Source organism: Emiliania huxleyi (genome assembly GCF_000372725.1).
Source record: "Emiliania huxleyi CCMP1516 unplaced genomic scaffold EMIHUscaffold_553, whole genome shotgun sequence".
NCBI classification, from domain to species: Eukaryota; Haptophyta; order Isochrysidales; family Noelaerhabdaceae; genus Emiliania; species Emiliania huxleyi.
Genome location: NW_005197855.1, coordinates 2,999 through 17,838, shown reverse-complemented (window position 1 = coordinate 17,838; position 14,840 = coordinate 2,999). Strand labels below are relative to the sequence as shown.

General features: G+C 66.6%; 3 protein-coding genes across 3 annotated transcripts; 2 read left to right on the top strand and 1 right to left on the bottom strand.

The window, feature by feature from the left end:
- Positions 1-5,157: 5,157 nt before the first annotated feature.
- Positions 5,158-7,225, top strand: EMIHUDRAFT_247163 (hypothetical protein; the record flags this gene model as incomplete). The annotated part of the gene is made up of 7 exons (XM_005765406.1): positions 5,158-5,169; positions 5,374-5,412; positions 5,609-5,905; positions 6,059-6,172; positions 6,290-6,310; positions 6,479-6,889; positions 7,145-7,225. 7 exons carry the CDS (start codon positions 5,158-5,160, stop codon positions 7,223-7,225), a joined length of 975 nt encoding a protein of 324 aa, XP_005765463.1.
- A 125-nt stretch (positions 7,226-7,350) lies between these two features.
- On the top strand, positions 7,351-11,053 carry EMIHUDRAFT_459613 (hypothetical protein; the record flags this gene model as incomplete). The annotated part of the gene is made up of 4 exons (XM_005765405.1): positions 7,351-8,117; positions 8,784-8,936; positions 10,335-10,392; positions 10,796-11,053. The coding sequence occupies 4 exons, from the start codon at positions 7,351-7,353 to the stop codon at positions 11,051-11,053; spliced, it is 1,236 nt and encodes a 411-aa protein (XP_005765462.1).
- A 2,117-nt stretch (positions 11,054-13,170) lies between these two features.
- EMIHUDRAFT_247161 (hypothetical protein) lies at positions 13,171-14,468 on the bottom strand (the record flags this gene model as incomplete). Its single annotated transcript, XM_005765404.1, has 5 exons — positions 13,171-13,328; positions 13,418-13,463; positions 13,737-14,039; positions 14,118-14,324; positions 14,397-14,468. 5 exons carry the CDS (start codon positions 14,466-14,468, stop codon positions 13,171-13,173), a joined length of 786 nt encoding a protein of 261 aa, XP_005765461.1.
- Between the last annotated feature and the right edge of the window lie 372 nt (positions 14,469-14,840).

Below are 14,840 nucleotides of genomic sequence, written 5' to 3'. Positions count from 1 at the left end.
TTTTCCGGGTGGAAAAAACCCGGGAAAACCTTTTGTTTCCTTGGGGGGGGGGTTTCCCCTAAAAGCTTCCCTTGGGGGGTGTGGGGAAACCGGGGTACAATTACGCCAAACATTCCCTGGCGGGGGACGGGTTTGCCCGAATGTTTCGACTGCCCGGCGGGATCGTCGTGCGGCGGTGGCGCGGCGCCGCCGGCAGAATGCTCGCCGGGCTCCGTTGCCGCCACGCCCGGCCTCTCCAAGTGCGAGCGCTGCTCCGCCGGATCCTACCAGAACGACACGGGCGCGACGGGCTGCCGCGACTGCAAGCAAGGCAACTATTGCCCCGAGAGCGCGTCGGCGCCTCTGCCGTGTGAGGCCGGCAGCTACTCGGACAAGACGAACCTTGTCTCGGCGGGCGGCTGCGAGGGCTGCCCAGAGGGCCACGCTTGCACCACTGGCAGCGTGGCTCCCATGGCCTGCCGCGCCGGCACCTTCGCCGCCGGCTCTCGCAACGCCGAGTGCGAGCCGTGCAAGGCGGGATCCTACCAGAACGCCACCGGCGCTGCCAGCTGCGTCGCATGCGGGCTTGGCAGCTTCTGTCCAGTCGGCGCGTCGCTCGAGCTGCCTGCGGCGTGCGAGCCGGGTACATACGCCAACGTCACGGACGGCGACGGTTTGCCCGAATGCTTCGATTGCCCGGCGGGCTCGTCGTGCGGCGGCGGCGCGGCGCCGCCGGCAGAGTGTTCGCCGGGCTCCGTTACCGCCACTCCTGGCCTCTCCAAGTGCGAGCGCTGTGAGCCCGGCACCACCTCTGGCGTCGGCAGCGAGTCGTGCAGCGAGTGCGTTGCAGGCACGTACGCCGCCAACCCCGGCCAGGGCCAGTGCGTCCCTTGCCCCTACCCCCTCAGCAGTGAGCGCGGCGCCGTCATCTGCTCCTTCTGCCAGAAGGACTTCTACCTGCTCCAGAGCGCCGACCCGGCCGACATCTTCTCCTCCCCGACCGACTACTGCAAGCCATGCCCATCGGACGCCGCGTGCCCGGTCGGCACGACCCTCGAGACCCTCGGCATCCCGCCCGGCTTCTGGCGCGCCAGCTTCTCCAGCGCCGAGCTCACAGAGTGCCGCGCCTTTGGAGGGGATGGCCAGGCGGGCCAGGCGCGGTGTGTCGGCAATGTTGATCCGGGAGAGGCTAGCGGTCGGAGGGCGCAGGAGGCCGGCTTGGACTACTGCGCAGACGCCTTCGCCGGCCCCGAGTGCCAGCTCTGCCGCGAGCCGAACCACTACCTGGACGCCGACGGCGCCGCCTGCAACAAGTGCGTCGCTGTCGGCACGGCGGCGGGGCACATGGCGGGCATCGCCCTCGGCCTCTGCGTCGCGTTTGGCCTCGTGGCGTTGGCGTACTCAGTTCAGCGCGGGCAAACCGAGTGGAGGAAGGAGCGCTTCATCGGACTTCCCTTGCGCATCGCCGACCGCACCGGTGACGCGATTTACAAAATCGGCCTCATACCCAAGTTCAAGATCTTGTTTGGCTTCTACCAGGTCTGCCTCGTCCTCTCCACCACCTACTCGGCGCGGCTGCCGGAACGGTACACGGGCTGGACGGAGGCGCTGGCCGAAGCCGTCTTCATCGACTGGTCGGGCGTCGTGCTGCCGGTGCAGTGCCTGCCGCACAAGTCCCGGCTCGTCGCCGTCGCGATCTCTCCCATCGGCGTCATCGCTCTGCTCCTCTTTGCTGGCATTGTCTTGCGGCTCTGTGCTCGCTGGCGGCGTGCTCGGCGAGGGGCTGGCTGCGAGAGCGGCTCCGAGGTGCCACCGATGGCGCTGGCCGAAACTGACGATGCGGCGGTCTTTTCATGGCCTGCAGAGGTGGCGCTCGGCCTCCTCGACCTCACGCCGGCGGGTCTCGTGCTCATCTTTCTCTTCGTGCCGTCTGTGAGCGCCACGGTCTTGCGCGCGTGGTCGTGCCAGGTGCTAGCCACAAACAAACAAGCCCCCGCCCCCCCAACCCCAACCCCCTTAGCTTGTGTCGATGTGCGCGCAGGGCTACACCACCTCTGCGCCGGGCGAGACGCTCGCTCTGGTCGAGTACATGCGGCAGGACGCGAGCGTCGAGTGCGGCACCGACGAGCACGACTCCATCACGAGACTCGCCACTGGCTTCGTCGTCCTCTGGCCGGTCGGTTCGCTAGTCCTCTACTCGGCCCTTCTTCTCGCATGCTACAAGCCGCTGCAGGCCAAGTCGCCGAACGCGCTGACGAAGGCCACCGCCTTCCTTCACCGGGAGTACAAAAGGAACTGGTACTGGTGGGAGGCGGCCGATCTGGCCCGCAAGCTCTTTCTGACGGGCTTCGTGCTGCTGGTTGCCGAGGAGGAGGACTCCTTTGTTCGTCTCGTCGTGGCGGTGCTCGTGTGTTCGTGCTACGCCGTCGCGATCGCCCTGGTCCAGCCCTACAAGCGGTTCGAGGACAACATCCTCGCCGTGGTGCGCCTTTCGCCCAATCCCACACGCCCTTTGCGCTTGCTTGTGCTGCAGCTCTCAGCACACGCTTGGATCGCCGTGGCCAGTCCATCACCCACCCCACACACGCCCTTCCCACTGCAGTCACTCTGAGCCCAACGGACGCGGCTCGCACTGCAGGCCACCAGCCTCGTCCTCCTCCTCCTCTTCCTCGGTGCCAGCTGGACCACCATCTTCCTCAACATCGAGTTGCGATTCCCCGGGGACGAGCCGGGGCAGTCGGCCTCCGCCGTCCTCGGCTTCAGGTCCGAGAATGGACTGGTGAACTGGATGCTCGTCCTTGCTGCGGCTGCGCTCCTGATCTTCCTCGTGGGTACCATCATCGCCATCCGCCGCCTTGCCAAGGTCCCCACGATTCGCCTCGTCTCAACCAAGCAGCCCCCCGAGCTGGCTCTGGTGGACGGCCTCACGTGGCACCTCTTCCTCTCGCACATCTGGTCAGTCCTGTGGTCAGAGGGAGACGCGGCGTAGGAGAACCCGCCAGAACGACCCGCCACTCCCCGAATAGGTCCACCGGCCAAGACGCCGTCGCGGTCATCAAGAATGAGCTTAAGCTCTTGATCCCCGGCATCAAGATCTTCCTCGATGTGGACGATTTGAAGGACATCGGGTCGCTGGAGGATTACGTTGACCGCACGCAGGTCATGCTCTTCTTCCTGTCGAGGGGCTACTTCCGCTCGAAGGCACTCCCCCAGCCCCTCCCTTTCCGAGCCTCGCTGTGTCGCCCACGACTACTCGTGCGCTCCTTGCCTGCAGAACTGCCTGCGCGAGATTCAGACGTCGCTCGAGAAGAGGAAGCCGCTCGTCCTCGTGCAAGAGGCGGACCCGGCCAAGGGCGGCGGGACGCTGCAGGCGCTCCCCGCCCGCCCCCAGCTCGATGACCCTGCGGGGATTGCTCTCGCCACACACGGCTCTGAGGGGCGGTGTCGCCGCCGCCGCCGCACGCCAGCACTCACTCACGCACACTGTCGCTGCACGACTGCAGGAGTTGCGAGCACAGTGCCCGGAGGGCCTCCAGCCGGAGATCTTTGACAGGGGGTGGGCGCAGACGACGTGGCACCGCATCGACGAGTATCAGCGTGTCTCGCTTAAGATCATCTCCGAGGTGCCGCCACGGACAACTCTCTGCAGCTCTTCTGCCTCGTCGCCTCGACCTTGACCGCCGCCCCCTCGCACCTACCCTCAGGCGCTCCTCCTCAGCTCGCCAAACTACTCGAGCCTGACCTCCCTCCCGCTCTTCATCCCGGGCGAGGTCCAGGGCCAGCCGATCTCCTTCTCCAAGTCCGTCGTGCTCTGGGCCTCGCCGTTCGATGAGGGCGCAGACGAGCTGGCCACCGAGCTCGCCACCAATTTCTCCGGTCTCACCGTCTCCATCGCCGAGGAGGCGGGCGACGCCACGCACATGCTTCTCTATCTGAACGCCGACACCTGGTCCGACGAGAGGCTGGCCGAGCAGGTCAAGCAGGCGCGCCAGGACAGGCTGAAGATCGTCATGGCGCACGAGAACGACCTCGACCGCGGCGGCTGTGAGTTCGCCAAGTTTTTTGAGACCACGCCGCAGGAACGCTGCCCATCAGCGGTCCATCGTTTATGCCACACCACCCGCCCCCGCTCCATGCCCCCCTTCCCCGCCGCCGCAGGAGCTCATCAACGGCGGGCTCTACGACGCCCTCGCCATTGCCTGCTTCCCCGGCCTGCACCATGAGGTGCGCTCCCCCGGCGGCACCGTTGCCACAGCGCCCGCCTGCTCCTGAAGCGACTGATCTTGCACCCCCGGTCTCACAGGTGTCGCTCGTGCTGCTGGCCAAGGCTCTGGGCGCAACCCCGGTGCGCTCGAGCATCCGCGACTCGCTTTCGAACATCGGGCGCTTCACTACCGTGCCTCGCGGCTCGACGACGTCCGACCCAGTCGTTACCGAGGAGGATTCGCAGCTGGAGCAGGTGCTAGAGGTGGAGCCGGTGGTGTAGAGGTGACGAGCAACTTGCAGTCCGGCTCAAGCGGCAAGGGTTGGACGCGCTCCCGACTTCCAGGAGTTGCGCTGCTTTTGGCATGGCGTTTCATGTACTTCGACGAGCTAACGTTAGAGCGACTCTCTCTCATGCCCACTGTGAACAGTTGGGATCTGTTCTGCGCAGGTAAATTCATAGAGCTGCGCGTGTTGTGTGTCCGCGCTAAAGCCGTATTGGCGCTGTTACGAGAGCGGAGAGGGTGCGTGTCGCAGCTCGCACTACCGTAGACAAGTAGTACCTAGTACATTCGTAATAGTATGCCTTGACTTCGCCTGGGGTCCATGCCCGAAGCCCACCCTGTGAACGTAGGAGATAGCCATGGTTTGCATGGTTGGTCCAATTATAGTCGGGATTTAAAGCTCAATTGCGCGCGCGCACAAACACCACTCATCCCGGGCGGGAAGGGCCTAACACACGAGCCAGCGCCAGTGGCGACCACGAGACTGCTGGCACGACGGTGATGGTAGGCAAGGGCGCCGAGCCCTAAAACGAACGCACAAACAAGCAACAAAACTCTCTCTCTCTCTCTCTCTCTCTCAAACAAGCGAACGAATGAAATGACCGATAATGAATTAATGGAATAGAGAAAGCGGAGAAAGGAGTCTCGGGCACGGCGCGGGAGAGCCGCGCCGGCCGCGCCAACCGTCGTAATGCAATGTGTCGTATGAACAGAGAGCGTAGTAGAAACATTAGAGTTTACTTGGCGGCCCGCCCTGTCGGCGGTCGCACGAAGCCTCTCGCTCGTAGAGACAGCTTGTAGAATTCCGTGCCAGTCCCGTACCCGGTGTCGTGCGAGGGAGTTTTGTTTAAAATTCTTTTTGAGAGCGCCTTCCCTGGAATAATTCTTTTTCCCGCTGTTCCCCCAGCAGACGCGCGGCGGCACGGCCTTCCACCAGCTGAAGGAGGTGCGCACTTCCCAGTGGAAGCACAGGATGCTCCCTCAGCACACGCAGCTTTGCGCAGCGCAGCGTACGGGCCACGCCACGCAAAGCCGACCCTCAGTCTGCCCGAGAGGCTGTCTGCGCGGGGCAGCAATTCTTTTTCCGCTAGACGCCGTCGGCGGCCTGCCGCCGCTCTCTGCCCTCTCGGCGGCCGCCACAGCGAGCACCCACCCGCAGCCCGGGGGCCACGCGGCCGGGCACCAGGCCTTCGATGGCGGCCTCGCCCGCCATCGACCTGGGAGAGCCGCTCGCGGCTCTGTTCAAGCGCGTGCGCGTCGCCGACAAGTTTTACCGCAAGTACGAAGGGCAGCTCGAGGACCTGGGTGTGGGTGATGCTGGCGACCTCCTCGAGGTGGTCGCTGTGAAGGGCATTGCCTCGCTCGGAATCCACGAGCTCCAGGCGGAGAAGCTCCGCCGAGCTCTTCTCGGCCGGCGGGGCTGGGGGGACGCAGCTGCGGTCTTGGCATCCCTCAGCGGCTTGTCGCTGGGCGACACCCCGGCTGGGGTGGCGGCTGGCGATCAGGCGGCTGGTGGCGGGGCAGCGGCTGGCGGCGAGGGCCGCGGCGGCGCGCGCCCCGAAGAGGCGGACGGCGGTGCCTGCGACGCGCAGGCCGCTGAAGGTGGGTCCGGAGGTGGGACCGAGGGATCCAGTTTGGACCCCTTGGAGCCCGCGCTGCCGGAGAGCGGCGATGGGACGATCGCCGCCGCGGGGGAGGAGGAGGAGGTCGAGGGCGGGCGGAAGGCGCCGCGGCGCCGCCGAGGGCGGCGCGGCCGTGGCGCCAGGGGTCGCGGGGGGGAGCTCGAGAAGGTGCCCGACACCGCGGCGGGTTTGGCTGCTGAGCGGCCCAACCCAGTGGAGGAGGTTTCCACCGGCGGCGCGGCGCCGGCGGAGGGGGAGGAGGGCGGCCCGCCCTCGCTCGCTGCTGATGGACCTGGACGTGCCCCATATTGGGGGCCCGCCGGCATTACCCCGCCCGAGACGCCGGTCTCGGACGCTGCCGGCGCGCCCCACCCTTTCATTTTAGATGAGGCCACGGGTTCTAAGGCGGGCGAGGCGGCTGCTGAGGCGTTGGCGGAGGCGGCGGTCGACGCCGTCTACGGGGCGCTCGTGGCGGCGACGCTCGAGGAGTGGGCTGGAGCGAGCACGGACAACCCCGTCTCCGCGGAGGACGCTCGAGGCCCAGGCCTCGAGTGTCAGCAGTGCTTTGCGAACTTTTACGACGGGTTTGGCGTGGAGCCGTGGCTGTGGCGCCGGGCGTTGCGTGAGGGCTGGTCGGAGCTGGGGGGCTGGTCGAGAGAGGAGATGGAGGCGGCGGAGAAGGAGATCTGGCGCGGCGAGAGTTCTGAGATCTCTCAGCTAGGCGAGTGGGTCTGCGATGCTTGCTTGGAGGGCTATTTGGGGGGGGGCGTTGGCGACTACTCGGAGCTGCGCAGCGGCTACGTTGCGCCGTATCCGAGTAACCCCTGGATAGGTCGCTCGCGCGACCTCTCCTGGATGCGCAAGGGGCCCATAGGGGTCACGCGGAGGGAGGCGCTGTTAGCGGCGGAGGAGGCGAAGGCGGCCGCGCGGGCGGCGGAGAAGGCGGCGCGGGCAGCGGAGGGGGGGAAGGGCGGCGGCAGCGGGCGGCAGTCCCGCGAGGCACGCCGGCGGAAGGGTTCGTCTTCGCGGGGCGGGGTGCGCACTGCGCGCCGCGAGGATGAGGAGCCTGAGCCAGGGGAGGGTTGGGAAGGGGGGGCGAGGCCGGAGGAGTATGACGGCCTCTTCGACGGCCCATAAGGGGCCGTTGTCTGCTGTGCCTTTTGTGGTGCTAGTTCGTGCCAGTCTGCTGTGAGAGGGGCTTGTATTCGTAGAATTCTTTTTCCGCGCGAAGTCCCTGCGCCGTCTCAGCATCGCATGTGTGCATGGACCCGCACGCCGACCTCTACAGCGTGCTCGGCGTGGCTGAGGAGGCGTCCGAGGACGAGCTCAAGCGTGCCTTTCGGCGCCTGAGCCTCGCCTACCACCCAGACCGATGGCAGGCGCCGCAGGACAAGCGCGAGGCCGGCGAGCGCTTCCTGCACGTCGCTCGCGCGTACGGCGTGCTGAGCGACGAGCGCAAGCGCATGGCGTACGATGAGCTCGGGCCGCGCGACTTTGAGCAGGGCCAGCAGCTCCTCACTGCAGAGGTGGACTCAGCGGCGAAGCTCCGCGCGCGGTTCGAGCGCGAGAAGCGGCGCGTGGCGGAGCAGGCGTACCACGGCAAGCTGCGCATGTCGGGCTCGCTCGTCGTCGGCGCGTCCGCGTCGGACCTCCTCGCGCCTGCCGACCCGGACCTCCCACTGGGCGAGCGGCTGTGGCCCCACATCTCCTCTGTCTCGATGAGCGAGGACATGGCGCTCGCGCTGTCGCAGCGGACCGCGCTCACCTGCGGCTGCCAGCTGCTGACCAAGGGCGGGCTGGGCGGCTGCACGCTGCGGCTGGGCTTCAAGCGGCAGCTCGGCCACCACGCCTTCCTGCACGCGTCGGCGTCCGGCCTGAACGGCTCTCCCGCACCACCCACGGGACGGAACCCACACTGGATTCGACACCATGGAGGTGTGGTACACGCAGGCTCTCCGATCAGCGCCGGCTTGTCTGCGTCGCGCCGCCTCTCGCGCCACTCCAACGGCGCCGTCTCCGCCTCCCTCTCGTCGCGCGGGCTCGCCAACCTAGTCTTATTATTATTATTATTATTATTATTATTATTATTATTATTATTATTATTATTATTATTATTATTATTATTATTATTATTATGACCCAGACGGCCACCCCGCACCCTCCTCCGCCTCTGCCACCTCCTCTCTCCTCGCCACCCCCGCCCCACCTCTCACAGACCACCCCGCACCCTCCTCCGCCTCTGCCACCTCCTCTCTCCTCGCCACCCCCGCCCCACCTCTCACAGACCACCCCGCACCCTCCTCCGCCTCTGCCACCTCCTCTCTCCTCGCCACCCCCGCCCCACCTCTCACAGACCACCCCGCACCCTCCTCCGCCTCTGCCACCTCCTCTCTCCTCGCCACCCCCGCCCCACCTCTCAACAGACGGCGGCGACACACGCTACAACACACACACTCACAACCGGCACCTCGGCCAGCTGACACTGCCACGCACCCCCGAGTGAGCGTCCGGCACTCTGCGCCACTCGGGGCCGCGTCGCCCGCTGTCGCCCCCCTAGCACCCAAGGTGCCCGAGGGCACAGCCTACGCTCCCAACCGGCGCTAGGCTCGCCGACATACCATACCTCCAGAGTACCGAATCCGGCGTGGGTTCCCTCCCGTGGGTGGTGCGGGAGCAGAGCCAGCCCCCGAGGTAGGCTCACCGACGTCTGCCTGCGCGCCTCGCGCCAGCTGACCAAACACACGCTCGGGGAGGCGGTCTGGCTGGTCGGCAGCGGCGGGGACGACGGCCCGCTCTGCTACCGCACCGCCCTCGAGACTGAACCCACACTGGGTTCGGTACTCTGGAGGTGTGGTACGCGTAGGCTCGTTCTGCCTCCGACTCTCGCGCACGGGCAGCCGCCCGCCCTCCGCATCTCGGCGAGATCTCGGCGAGATCTCGGCGAGATCTCGGCTATCTCGGCGAGATCTCAGCGAGATCTCGGCGACTTCTGCCCGTCCCGCCGACGCTCGGCTCGACGGACGCTGATCTCGGCTTAGATCTCGGCTGGATCTCGCGGCTAGATCTCGCGGCTAGATCTCGCGGCTAGATCTCGCGGCTAGATCTCGGCTAGATCTCGGCTGTAGGCAGCCGCGCGCCCGCCGCTCGGCCCGAGGAGGAGGGGGTGGGGGGGGAGGGGCAGGGCGGCGGCGGCACGGGCGGCGGCAGAGGAGGCGGCGCGGGAGACGGCGCGGGAGGCGGCGCAGAGGCGGCGCGGCCCCGGGCGGGTGCTTCCACCGGCGGCGCAGCGGGGGAGGGGGCGCGGGGCTTCCCCGTGTGGGCAGCGATCCCCGGCTGGCACGGCCGGCTCCCCGGGCGGTTGCGGCGGCGCATGAGCCGGTCGGGTGCGGAGGTGACGCTGCAGCGCAGTGGGCCGCGGCTCGGGATGACACTGTTCTGGCGCCACTCGGACAAGTCTCGCTCCAAGCTCGTTTTGGGGCTGGGGATGGGCCGCTCCCTTTCCTTTTTGTTGGGGGGGGCATTTTGGTTCACCCTTTCCTGGGAGGGGGCCATTTGGACCGCCTCCTCCTCCTCCTGGGGCGTCGCGCTGCAGCTCTGGTCAGGAGGCGTGCAGCTCAAGCTGCGCGCGGCGCATTTTCTTTGGGGGGGGGGGGGGGGGGCGCACACTTCTTTTTTCTCCGCTAGGTTTGCAGCTCAAGCTGCTCGCGGCTCTCGACTTTCTTTGTTCGGCCGCACGGGTTTCTTTGTTTCGGTAGGCCTGCAGCTCAAGCTGCGCCTCGAGCGCTCGTCACAGCGGCTGCTGGTGCCAGTCTACCTCCTCCCCTCACCTACCCTCGCGACGGCCGCCGCCGCCGCCGCCGGGCCGGCGCTGCTCATCGCCGTGGCGCGGCGCGCACTCGTCGACCCCCGCAAGGAGCGGCGCCGCCAGGCGATCTCCCCATAGCTCCTCATATCTCCCCGTAGCTCCCCATATCTCCTCATAGCCCCCGCAAGGAGCGGCGCCGCCAGGCGATCTCCCCATAGCTCCTCATATCTCCCCGTAGCTCCCCATATCTCCGCATGGCCCCCGCAAGGAGCGGCGCCGCCAGGCGATCGCAGCGGCGGCCGGGGGGGAGAGCGGCGGCGCGGCGGGCGACGGCGCGGGCGACGGCGCGGGCGACGGCGCGGGCGGCGGCGCGGGCGACGACGGCGGCGTCGCGGCGGCGGCAGTTGAGGCGCGGCTGCTGATGCACGAAGCGGCGATGAGGGCTCGCGAGGAGAAGGCGTGCGCGGGTTTGCTCATCCTCGCCGCGTACTACGGCGACGTGCAGGCGGCGCTGGCCGAGGCGGGCGAGGCTGCGGACGAGGAGGAGGAGGTGGCGGTGGGGCCCGCGGCGGCAGGGCAGGCGATAGGGGGGGGGGGGGGGGGGCATGCCCTTGCCCTTGCCCTTGCCCCCCCAAACCACAATCACCCACCAATCCACACTGAGAGAATGAACATCTCTCCCCCCCGAGCCCAATTGCCACCTCGTTGCATATGCTACCAGGTCACAGTATGGGTTCGGGACGCATATGCTCTGAGGTCACAGTATGGGTTCGGCACCTGTTCACAGCAGTGTGCATATGCGGGACCCCGCCATACTGCTGTGAATACGTCCCGAGCCCATACTAGGGACCCAGAGCATATGCGTGTGGATGGCTCTGTCGCGACTGATCTCGATCCGTTAGGCGAGGGGGTGGCTGGATGTGCGCGTGGCGCTGCAGTTCGCCGTGTCGAGGTCGAGCTTGCGGCTGCCGGCGGGGAGCAAGGCGGGGCTGCGAGGCTTCGCATCCGTGCGGCCCGCGCCCCTCACCGCCGACGGCCACCGCGCGCCTTGCGAGCTGTGGCTGAGGTATGAGATTGCCGGCGAGGTTCGCACCCTCTGCGTCGAGGACGCCGCGCCCGTGCTGCTGGGCCGAGCCTCGGCGGCGCGAGGCGCGCGGTGAGGGAGGGCGGCACCCCGGCACGCAGTGTGACACACTCGACGGCTGTACGTCTGCGCAGTGTCTTCCCCATCGATACCACGTGCAGCACCCGCGTTCATGCTCTTTCCTCGATGCAGGGGTAAGCCATTAAGGTGTGGCCCAGGCCGTTGAACGGACATAAATTTTCTTGTTCGAGATGTACGATGACGAAAACGGCCCACTTGTCGCTTGTGCCCGTTGATTCATGATTGAGAGGGGCCGGCCGGCCGCGGCCGGTCCGCGGTCGCCTGAGTTTACTTGGACGAGCACTTGGAGTGCGGTTGGCAACCTCAGATCCAGGGCCGGCGGGGACGGGCCGGGGCGGGAGCTAAGAAGCGCGCACCCAGCGGGCCGGAGAGGTGTGCCGCCGGCAGCGCGAGCTGCCGGCTATATTGAGCGGTTCAACCGCGTCGCGCACTCGTCCCAACCGGGAGCCGCAGACTTGTTCTGCGCGCCAACGGCTGGTGACGCTGTGTTGCCCTTGAGCTAGTCCTTCCCCGGTCGCCTACCCTCTGCGCTGTCTGGCGAACGCCTGTATGCCATGCGCGCGGACCACGCTTGCGTGGATACGTAGCTGGCAGGCTGACCCGTGTGCGGGGTAACCCGCGCACGGGGAAGCTTCACGGGTTCGAGTCGTCAAACATTGAGCAGCGGAGGTGTGCCGAGGGGGACCGGGAGGCGGTAAGCCGTCGTTGCCCGGCGCTGCTTGCAGCACCATGGCGATGACGCTAAGAGGTTCCTCTTTTCCGCGCCGCCCCCCCCCCAAGGCGCGCGAGATACACATGTGCTCCGCATCGGGCTACGAGCTGGAGTAGACTGGGCGCTAGGGGGGTGCGCGGTCGCAGGGCCACGATAACACGGGTCTCCGAGGGTTAGTCCGCCGCGCTTTGCCTTTGGGTTTCCCCTAGCGGCGGAGCGCCACCCTCTACTCGGGGCTCTAGTAGAAGAGAATACGTACCGTTTGAGTTCATATTTACGCGGGAGTCGGAAAAAGTATTTTGCGCGATGTTCCGCTAGAAAGAGGGGAAATGAAAAAAAGTGCCATTGGCTTTCAGAAAAAAACTTATTATTAACAACGAAGGCGCTCTCAAAAAAAACGCCTCTCAGCTCACCACCTCGCCTTCTCTGTCGGTCTGTCGCTCTCCTGGCCCAGTCCCATCAGTATCAGGCCTAAGGTGTCCTAAACCGCACTTGTCTCGGGTCTTCAAGCTCACGCCGGCTCGTAACACCCTACACACGGCCCTCGCACGCACATTACGAGCTCACAGACACCGCCGGCACGCACTCCCACTTCACACACGCTCAAGCACAACCCCACCAAAGCACAGTCCTGCTCAGGGTGGGCAAGGACCGCCACTTGGTGACCCAGGCCGCCCCTGGCTCGCCACTGCACTCGGCTCCTCTGCAGCTGTCTCGGGCTCTCCCACGACAGCACGCCGACGGCAAGCTTTGACGCCCGTCGGATGGACCTGCTGCGGCCACGGCCGATGCACTCATGCAGCTTGGTGCAGGCCTCAACTCGGATGCCGACCAGCCTGGTCTGTGACCTTTGGGGTCTATGGCATGCTTCTCGGGCGCACCCTAAGGTTTTTGTATATAAACGCTGAGAGGGGAGCTGCGGGGCACAAGGTTCAAAACCTACCGTAGCGCAGTATAGAGTATTGAGTATACTAGTTAGTAGCAGTAGGCGACTCCTCGAAAGAAGCAACACCCACCACTGTCCACGCTTAGAATTCGTTTTGCTCGTGTTAGTGCCACCTAGTAAAGAAACAAATAAAGAAAGAAAGCCCTGAACGGAGGGATGCGAGGACGGAGAAGTGACGTCACGCCGAATTCTTCTGTCTTTTGTTGTTCTTTTAGAAAGAATTCTTTTTGCTCCTCAACTTTCCTTCGCTCTATCTGCGAGGGCTCTCTGGTGTTCTACTAAGCGGGAGAGCGGAACGACGTCGTCGCTTACGTCTAGAGTACGCTAACTTGCGGCCGTCCTCCCCGCCCCCGCCCCATGCCCCAGGTCGCCGAGCGCAACTCAGCGGTCGGAGGTTCTGTCTCTAGTCTCGCAGGGGGGGGGGGGGGGGGGGGCTTGAAGCTAAGAAACAGACTCAGTCGCGGTCGGCGCGCGCCATGGCCTGCAGGATGGTGAGGAAGAGGTTGATCACGTCGTTGAACACCATCAGCGCGCCCAGGACGTGCTGGGTCGGCCGCAGCTGGAACCTCTTGCCGCCTCCCGCGATCAGCTGCGTGTCGTAGACGAGGTAGCCTACGAGGAAGTGTCTAGGAAGTGTCTAGGAAGTGTCTCGGCGCCTTCAACGTGCACAGCCTCGAGGTAGCCGCTGAACACGAGAGCACCAAGGTAGGCTCGCGCGGTGGCGACGATCGGGCCGCCGAACAGGGCCTGGACGAGGCCGAGGGCGAGCAGCGAGAGGAGGCCTGGCAGAGGGAGACGGGTCGAGGAAGGGTCGAGGAAGGGTCGAGGAAGGGTGCGGCCATGAGGGACGGGGAGGCGGGGCGGGGAGGCGGGGCGGGGAGGCGGGGCGGGGAGGCGGGGGAGGAGCGGGCAGAGGCCTGCAAAGAGCATCCCTCTCCGCGCGGTGAAGTCTCGCTTCGTGGTGACGGCATATGTCGCGAGGCCGCCGACGGCGGCGGCGGTGGCGGCGGCGGCGCGCACGAGGAGGTCGGCGGGGAGGGGCATCGTGGCGGCGCCGATGCCGACGCCGGTAAGGGCGGTGAAGGCGGCGAGGAGGAGGTGGCCATACGGCGGTGTCTCGGCAAGGCGGGGGGCGAACTGAATGGCGAGAGCGGGGGCGGTCGCGAGGAGCAGGAAGGCCGGCGCCGACGGCATCAGCCGGTACGCGACCGCCGGTGCGCCCCGCAGCGCCGCCATGATCGCCGCGAGCAGCAGCACCTGGACCAGCACGGTCGAGTAGACGCGAGCGAGGAACTGGCGGCGGACGGCGGGCCTCGCGAACTGCTGGGCGACGTAGACGCGCTCCGCGTCGCTCATCGTGCCCGCCGGCTGCTGCTGCTGCGGCTGCTGCTGCACCGGCACGTAGCCGCCGCCGGGGTAGGACCGCTGAGGCGGGACGTAGCCGGCGCCTGGGTAGGAGGAGGAGGCGCCGCCGCGAACGAGCAGCAGCGGCCTCGAGGAGGAGCGGTCTGCGGCGGCGGCCGCGACGGATAGCAGGAGGGCGAGAGGCCGCGAGTTCATCGCCGCACAAACGTCGCTCAGGCGGGCGGCCACCTTCTGGTTCACAGCCTACAACTGTAGCCCCGGGGCCGTCTGTCGGACGCCTGCGTGTCACGAGTGCGAGCCGCTCGCGGTTCGTACGCCCGCTTGCGGGTTCGAGTGGCGGGCCATCCCGCTTGCGGGATGGCTTAGCGGGTTCGAGCCGTCACACATTGGCTGCCGGGGTGTGCCGAGGGGGGGCTGGGTGGGCTGGGTGGGCGGTAAGCCGTCATTGCCCGGCGCTGCTTGCAGCGCTCTGGGTGGTAGTGGCGGCGCTCCAAGAGTGATGCTCTTGGGAAGAGGTTCCTCCTTTCCGCTCCCCCCCCGCAAGGCGCGAGACACAAATTGTTACCGGTCATGAATGAGTGCGCGACATTTGTTTGTTGTCGCATGTTGCGAGCAGCGTTGTTGATGTTTTGCGCGTCGCCACAGACGGCGGCGCGCGAGAGCTGTTGCGAGTGGTGCTGGACAAAGCCCCGGGCGCTGCCGGAGGCTGTGCCGTAGTCGGTGCGGTCGACGGCGCTCGGGCTGCCGACCTCTTTGGCG